The sequence below is a fragment of the Chaetura pelagica genome, unplaced genomic scaffold (genome assembly GCF_000747805.2).
Source record: "Chaetura pelagica isolate M959 unplaced genomic scaffold, ChaPel_1.0 scaffold551, whole genome shotgun sequence".
In the NCBI taxonomy this organism is placed as follows: Eukaryota; Metazoa; Chordata; class Aves; order Apodiformes; family Apodidae; genus Chaetura; species Chaetura pelagica.
Genome location: NW_009952067.1, coordinates 211,461 through 220,155, shown reverse-complemented (window position 1 = coordinate 220,155; position 8,695 = coordinate 211,461). Strand labels below are relative to the sequence as shown.

The 8,695-nt window shown below is 44.2% G+C and overlaps 1 protein-coding gene across 1 annotated transcript in view; it reads left to right on the top strand.

The window, feature by feature from the left end:
- FRMD1 (FERM domain containing 1) overlaps positions 1–8,695 on the top strand; it is a 29,987-nt gene that overhangs the window by 12,138 nt on the left and 9,154 nt on the right. Inside the window, exons 3-5 of the mRNA XM_010005311.1 lie at positions 2,680–2,759; positions 4,824–4,900; positions 6,537–6,723. Coding sequence (XP_010003613.1) covers positions 2,680–2,759; positions 4,824–4,900; positions 6,537–6,723 — 344 coding nt within the window. The remainder of the gene's footprint in view (positions 1–2,679; positions 2,760–4,823; positions 4,901–6,536; positions 6,724–8,695) is intronic.

Here is an 8,695-nt window from a genome sequence, read left to right as displayed (position 1 = left end):
CAGGAATGCAGTGCTGCATTCTTGCATGGGAGGGAGGACAAGGAGGATGCTGGGCTTGAGAGGAGTGCGACCTCAGAGAGAGCTGACATCAGGGTGTCCTCCTGCAGCCTGGTTTACTCTTGAGGTTTATGTGCACCTCTCAAAAAGCACGATAATGAGCTGGAGTCCACAGGCTTGGCATCTGGGCCTTTCCAGACTTATCTCTCAAACCTAATTAACACGACAGAGATCAATAGGGGCTGTGGGTAACAAATGGCTTTACTACATTGGAACTGCTCTGTCATCCTTTTCCCTTTTCTGTCCCAGTATCCATGTGAAATGGGATGGCTCAGGGTGTATCACTGTGCTTGCTGTTGCCAGCTTTTCCATGTGGCTGAGGAGAAATTAACATATTTCCCTAAACACCTCTGGGCACAGGATCATTCCTGAGTGAGAAGGGAAAACTGACCCTACAGCTTGTTACAGCCCTGCAGGTTCCTATCCTCTGTACAAGCTGGCAGGACACATAACCATTGTGCTGGCAGAAGAGATAGAGGCTTTTACCCAGCACTCCTGTGCCATCCAGAGCAGCCCCAGTCCTGCTGGGGGAGCCCGTGGTTGAGCAAGTAACCTGCCCTGGGACTGCTGAATACCCAGGAGGGACTGGATGCCATGCTTCTGTTATCCCCTTCATGTTAGAGCTGTGGAATTCCTGCCAAAGTGAGCTTTTATTTGCTTTTAGAAAAGCTTTACAGAGAGAGGCTTATCATCTTAGAAGCTGATAAGGGACAGAGACAAGTCCAGGAGATGGACCAAACCCATCTCTCTAAACGACTGGGACTTCTATCAGCCTGTTCCAGGCAGCACTATCTGATCTTAATGGACTTAAAGAAGCAAGGACTGGGGCCAGCATAGCCTCCCAGCCACTCTATCTTGCAGGCGTAAGTGAAGAGGCAGGTACAAGCTGCAGTCTCTGATGCTAAAATCTCTTCCTCTCCTTGTCAAGAATAGCAAAACAACTTCTGTATCACCTTGTGTGCTACAGCACTTAAATTTTCACTACTAAAATTTTCAGGATTTATGTACAGCAGTTTCAACAGTGCTGTTGTATATGTATGTGACGTGTCAAGCCATGTGGTAAACAGGAGTGTTGTATTAAAATTACAGCTGCAGTCAGTACAATGAAGGAAAGACCTTAGAGGTGGAAAAAGGATTTGGGGGGGGGGATTGTTCTCTTTTCTTTGTGTCCAGTGTTACTGGTATTTTATACAAGGCTTCCTGTTAGTGAGGTGTGTAGACCAATGCTGACTAGTACCAAGTATGGTTTTTCTTTGTTGAGATGGGAGCTGAAGGAGGTGGCAATGAGGGGTAGTTTTGCTTACTTGCTTTTTAAAAGCTTTTTTAAAGTATTTGCTGTGTCTGCCTGGTAAGTAACTGGAGTACTCTGGGAAGATGGCTGCAAGGTAGCTCTGAGTCCCCTTGAATACCTGCTGTAAGGCTGGCCTCTGACAGTCCTTCATCTGCTGTACAGACACAAGTGCAGACTCTCATTTGGTTGTAAATTTCCATAAGAAAAATTTCACCTCTATTTTCCCCTTCTTTTTTGTGTTAGACATCAGAAAGCAAAAGCCAAAGCTTGGAAGCCCAGGCCATTCTTCAGGAGCAGAAGGTTATTTTGTGAGAGGTTCTTTTTCTTCCCTTTTTTTTTTTTTTTTTCTTTTTCATCTGCTCCTTTTATGTCTAAGGAACAAGCTCTTCGCCTTGACACTTACATCACCTGTCAAAACATTTTCCTGGGCAAGACCAAAGAGTAGAGGGACTGATCAAGTTAATGTGCTCAGCTGGCATAGCTGCTGAAGTCTGAAACACCCATCGGCTCATTTTATTAAAGAGACTTGAGGAGACTCTGGGGAAAAAAAAATCTTTCACTGGCTGAGTTGTTTGGCTTTGATAATTGGTAAGCAGTGTTACAAAACATTGTCTTGGAAAGCTCCACAAAGCTCTTTCAAAACAATGTGCTGTTTGGGCTGTCTCTTGTTCACCCCCCTGGGTGGAGAGCAAGTCCTGTTTCTTTGGGGCAGGTAAGGTTTCCCCTTCCTTTTGTCTTTTTGCCCTATGAAAGAAGCTGGGTGTGAGCAAGAGACGCCAGACCTTCTGAGGAAGGCATTTGGGTTTGGTCCTCCTCCTTCTCACCTTTTCAGAGAATCCCATTAATATATAGAGGATGAAACGTGTCAAATACCTGTCTCTGTCAACTTGCTTATGGCACGTTGGACCATCGTGCTGCCTGATGACAGAGTGGAAATTTGGGTAGGGCTTGCTTGTTTAATAATAATAAAAACCTGAATCTGCTAAACTGACAGTAAAATTACCACGGTAAGATGATATTTCCCTTCTGTAAGTGGCTTCTTGCTTATAAAGCAAGAATTCTGCATTTCTGGCTAAGGTGTTTGGTAAACTTTAGCTCAGCATCTCTTGAATCAAGGTGTAGCTGACCTTCCTTCATAGTGTCTGGGATACCACAAGTAATTAAGATACTTGGTGCCCTCTCTTCTCCCTGTCCTATCTATTCCCTGGTCAGCTTTGTTTTAAAGTATATTGCTTGGGAACAACGTGTATAGTCATCTCAGTATTTAGTGAGCAAGAATTTTAAATTCTTTAAATCTTAATAATTAAGAACTTTTTAATCTTGTTTTTCAGATAATGAATATGTTTTTATAGACCTGGAGCAGAAGCTTAGCAAATACTTTTCAAAGGAATGGAAGAAAGAGACCACCAAAGTAAGACAGATGGTTAATTTTGGAGGCTACTGCTTTGGTATTCTACTGCACAGTGAAATAAAAGATCCTAATCAAAGATCCATAAAGTTTTCTTGAAGATGGTCTGCAGAATACTGTTAAATAGCAAGATGCTGTGACTTGTGCACAGCTGTACAACTAATTGAAAGAGCTAAAACAGCCCCTTACAGAACTTTACCTGAGCAGTAGCAGCCACATGGTTGCTGCTGAGCTGGAGAAGGTCAGTTGGTCAGGCTTCCTTTTGAACTTAGTCAAGCCTGTAGAGAGTCTGGAGGCCTCATTGTTATCCTTAAGCAGAACAGCCTAAAATGACCATATGTCACTTAAACCTGGAGAGTGCTGGAAGTGACTCTTCCAGAGTACATGTGAAAGGACAGTGGAGCAGGAGGAAGGATATTTTGTTAGAGTCTTAGTTCTTTAAAGCTAGCCACCCTGCCAAGGGAGGGAGAAGCTTCCTGAAATCAAGACAAGCCTATATAATTGGTTAGTGCTGGTCATTGAGACATGACAATGCCTGTTTGTGTGTGTCATTATTAGAGGAGCCACAATCTAGAACAAAGTGTAGTATGCAATTACTTTCAGATATCTTAATTAGCTCATTATGACTTTTTCCACCTTCCTTAAGGGTTTTCTTTTGCAGAGTAGGCACACTTGCTGTTTCTGCTGCTTAGAGAATTTTGCACATGACTAGTGAGGTTCAGGGATTTCTCTTATCCCCTACTGCTTCTCCCAGATAAGTGAAGGTTGCTTCAAAAACAGCTGCCAGTTGTGCAGAGAGGGTTGTGTGTCCAGACAGTGAGGGTTTCCTAGAACAGGTATTTCTGGTCACCTTGGGTATGGTGTATGCTTTATGGTCACTTCGAGGCTGGATTCTTGCAACACTTTTGAAGTCAGGATAAGTGTTGAACCTCTGGTGTCAGGTGAATCATAAAAGGATGAATGAGTTGCCATTGGTAGTACTGAAGTCTGAGACAAGTTAGGCTATTGGAGTGAGTTAGCAGACAGGGATTTCATTTCTTTGAAGACATTTCAGGCAGAAAGCCAGAAAGTTCAGCTGACAAAATAGGGTCACTACGAACAAGTTCCAGAAATCAAATGTAAATATTTGCATGATGATCAAGAAGTTGTTGTCTGCATCAGATGTGCGTGGCATGACATGTACATCCCAATGAGATGGGTCTGGCTAGCAAAGTCTAGGAATTACCCATGTGAGTGAAGTTACCTGTATGAACATTAAAGAAACGAGAGGCAAAGCAGGAAAGATGAGAGAATGGGCTAGTAAGATAATGTATTCTTTTCCCCCCTTCTATTTTTCTTTTTTTTTTTTTAAGTTTTTCTCTTGTTTAAACAAGCCTGGAAGCCTGAAAGGTAGGCTGGAGTTAAAACAAGAACAACAGAGCTCTTGCTGGCTTTCCTCTAACCAATATCTTCAGCATGAAGGAGACATCAATGTCTCCTCTTGGTCTGTGGCTGCAGGAAGGTGTGAATAACTAAATATTAGCCCTGCCAAACAAAAGGTGAGGAGTTAACATCAGGCTGGTGTGCTTCAGCCGTGGGCAGTAAATGCTGAATGCATCAGAGATAGCTGGTTACTCCTGGGAGTGCCCTGGCAGGGCTGCAGTGGTGCCAGCCTGGCATGCTGCCCTGCCTTGCCTGGTGCTTTGAGGGAGGTTGCCTTAAACTTGCTGTGTTCAGCTCTTACAGCTCTTACTCATCGCGGTGTTGCCAGGTGCTGAGCTAGGTAACTCTGGGCCAGGCTGGGCATCCCCAGGGATGTACTGGGACTCTCTTATACCTCCTCATTCCCCTTTCCCTCCCCCTCCAAAGTCTTCTGTTTTCCCTAGGATGTTTTGCCTTTCAGCCTGTTTAAATGTTTTATGATGCCTTATTGTTGTGAGCCTCCAAGACAGTCAGATCCTCTCCAGAACTTGCCAGGAGCTAAGAGTAGAAAATGAAAAGCAGTATGGGGAGCGAGCTTGGAGGAAGAGAATGTTACCAGACAGCTAACAGGAATGTTATTTAACACGTCTTCTGTCTCTTCTCTAGGGAACAGAGAAATTCAGCCCTCCTTTTGTTGCATTCTTTAGAGTACAATACTACGTAGAAAATGGAAGAGTAATAAGGTAAGTTCCCTTCTGTGGTAGTTAATGTATTTTAAATTATACACTGTGTTTTTAAAAGGGAAGAAAAGTAATGTTTCTTCATTAAGCTCATCTCTGAGCTCACAGAAATAAGCTTTAAAAATCCACTTGATTTTTTTTTAAGTACCTTCACAGACTTCCTCATCTAGCCATAAATGTTTTCCTCCTGAATCATACTCCTTATCCCTAGGAAAATTGTGACTGCTTTTCCATCTGTGTTTAGAAAGCAGTATCAAAATACATTTAACACTCTCTTGCTTCTTGTGTCTTGGTTGCATGTAAAGCATCAGATGAATATACCAAAACCAGCTATTTATACTCCAGAGCCCATGCAAATACTTTTGGATCTGTTTTTTGTATCTGAGCAGTGCTCTGTGCAGTTTATTTCTGGAAATAGACTTTTGTAAATGAACAAAAGAAATTACTTCAGAAGTTAAAGAGTTTTGCATTTGTAGTCCATTCACATGGAATATGGGCTGCACTCAACACACCACCACCCTTACCCACAGTACAGAACAAAGGATGAGGTAGTTAAAAATGAACAACTGACAGAGTTAATTTGCATCAGTACTTCTGGCGTGGCTGTGACCCCAGGGCAAGCCAAGAGCTGGGATCATTTGGGTGGATTAAAATCTTTACCAAATTGTTGGCATTTGTTCTCATCTTGAACAAAGCTTGGTGGTTTTTTTGTTTTTCTCTTGCCATAGTCTTTAGTTTTGGATACAGAAAATTCTTTCTTCTGGAGTCTGTTTTGGCTGTTCAGTGTTCTTTATTTAGTTTTGCTTTTAGGTACAAAGAAAGATTGCATATCATTCTACCACCCCAACTCACCTATCCTTTAGCATCACAAGAAACTTTCTCTTACTCTAGTTGTGAGAGGAGAGGTTTGTGAAGCCATGAGGAGGTAGTTACACAGCCCCTGCAAACTGTACACACGCACACACACTTTTACAAGCAGTCTAGCACCTCATCTATTATGTACACGTCAGCAGCCTGCTTCCCATGAGCTCTTCAGCAGGGGGGTGTGTGGGTTATCAGTGCTATGTGATGGTTACACCTTATCAGACTATCCCTGTTAAGCAGGTTGAGGAAGAAGACAAAAACAAGCCCAAGGCTCCTGTGTCTTTTGATCTACCATACAGGGAATTAGCTGTTGAAAAGTACCTTGAGCCTAAGGCAAGGTGAAATGGAAAAGCAGTGCCAGGTTTAGAGGGGAAAGGAGGACAGGTGTGCAAGAAACAGGACTAGGATTCAAGCGAGTTGACTCTCCTGACTGCTACAGGCTTTACAGAGAAACAGAAGTGCTTGATGTAGTCAGTCTCCAAAACAGGTGTGACATGATTTTTCTTTCATCTGCCTCTGCCCTAACTTCTTAGATATCATGCTTCTCAAGATAGAAGCTACCATTTCCCATGTTTGTACAACACTTGGTGGGAGAAGATCTTGATCTTGGCTTGGAGCTCCCTACATATGCATAAACTGTATCAGGGTGGCATTGGCACACATCAAGGATGTCAAAGTTTAAACTCTCCTCTCAGAAAGAAAATGTTTTGAGCGGTCTTATCAGAACCTGAACTTTCTTTTCTTCTTCAAGTAAATTTGCCTTTGTGTCTTGCAGTGATAAGGTGGCACGGCAGCTCTACTACTGCCATCTCAAAGAGCAAGTACTTATGTCTCGGTGCAACCACAAAGAAGAAATCTACTTCTTGCTGGCTGCCTACAGCTTACAGGCAGACTTGGGCAACTACAGAGAGAAGGTCCATTCTGGCAAATATTTTGAACCTCAGGCTTATTTCCCACAATGGGTAAGTTCTGGGGGATTTTTCTATCAACAGACAGTGCACAGAACAGGAGCTATGTCAAAGTACCTAACTGCACCCACACAACTTTCCCAACTCCCACTGCAATGATCAGGCAGAGTGGTAGAGTGTCACCCAGAATTTCCTTCAGGAAATATCTCCTCTGTTTCCACTGAATGCAGGTACCCATTCCTCCTGGGGTCATTCATGAGTGAGGTTGGGTGGTATGTACCCTTCCTTGGTTGAGGGTATGTGTTGGTGTCAAATTAATAACTCTTGACAGTGTAGCTATCTTTGTTAAATTCTTTTATGGCTTAAAGGGGTATGTGTTTGCAGTGGTACATCAGCCAGATCTACACAGCCTAAGCTCTACAGAAAACCTCAGGGCTGTGAAGCCAAGTCCATTGCCCTTTGTTCCTAACTCTGTAATGCTTACTTCTGGGAGGGTTAGACCCAAACGCTAAGGGGTAGTACTTCTGTGCAGTGCTTCTGGTGCTTGTTTTGTCATTAATCTCCGGCTCAGCTGCAGAAGGAGAAAACGGAAAGGCCTGGAAATGGGTTTGCATGTTTGTTTATAAGCATGTGCTCATGGGCTTGTGCCCTTCAGGACTTAAAAACATCTTAGAAATTCAAGAGTTGGTTTAGGTATTGAATGAAGGCAGATTAGCTAAGGCTCTGTCAGAGCTGGTTACCTGTAGAGAATTCTTGTCTTGAGGTGAAATGTCAAGAAAACTGTTGATAAACACTTTAGTGTCCAAAAATATAGAAGGGGAACCTAGTCTCCTACAGACACATCACTGTTTGATGATGTTTGCTGGAGCAGGACCTGGACAGACCCTCCTCTGCAACCTGATTAGTTCTGGAGCCCCCTTCTGTACTGTGACTGGGGATTTTAGGCCAGCTTGTGCCTTGACATAGCTGTTGAAAGACCCAGATGTCTCTGGTAGTTGGCTGCTTGTCCCTAGGTGAGTTTCCTCTCCCTTGAAAGGTGGCACTGGCCCTGCCAGTGGGGAGAAGGTTCAGATCAGTGACAGGCTTGAATCAGGGAGGCAAGGATAGTAGAGCCTCCTTTACGCATGCGTTCCAGCCTGCTTGCCTTGCTGTGCAGAAATGGGCCTTTCTTCCAGACAACAAACCTCCATCCCATGCTGTTCCCTGCTATGAGCACCTGGCAGGAGGTAGCTAACAAAGGGCTGGACAAAGTAGGTCGCAGGCTTGCTGTTTCTGGGGCAGTTAAAAGTCTTATCACAGACTATTGCTCATCGAGCAAACACTGCAAAAGCCAAGGCAAACCCTGGCTCACCTGCACTAAGCCACAACCCCCAGCAAGTATGTGGGTGATTTATTACATCATTACAAAGAGCAACATTTGGCAGGCGTGGAGACGCTTCTCTCCCTGCCCCTGGGCTTCTGTGGGAGATACTGAGCAATCTCCTCCTCCAACGCAATCTCTTTCTCCAACACGTGCTTGAGATCATCTGGCCAAGGGCCACCTCAGGCTTCTGCTAGTAAGGAGAGGCAGTGCTGCCCCCGGGGTGATCAACCAGCTTTGAACTGTGGAGCTGGTGTGTCTCTTTCTGCTGACATTGCACAGTTGATGGCATCGATGTTGTCCTCCACTGAGCCCAGCCTTCCTCGTGGGAGGGCAACTAATCTGGCAAGGCATGCAGAGGAGGGCAGAGATGTTACTGAACAGATTAAATGAGGGGCTTAATTTAAATAGAAGTGGGAACTAGGTGGTGATGGGATCTTTATTTTGAGCCAGGGCAGGTTGTTCCTGGTCGGATGTTCTCCAGCACCTGAAGGGATGTACTTTTAAGTGCCCTTAGCATTAGGGGATTTTGTGACTTGAATTCAGCCAACAACTGTCCTATTTGTCATCGCTACCCACAGCCTGGAAGGGACCAGTCTGCCAGGAGAGAGTGCTGGGCTGCCCTGTAGCCTCGTACAGAGAAGGCACATGGGCAAGCATGGGAAG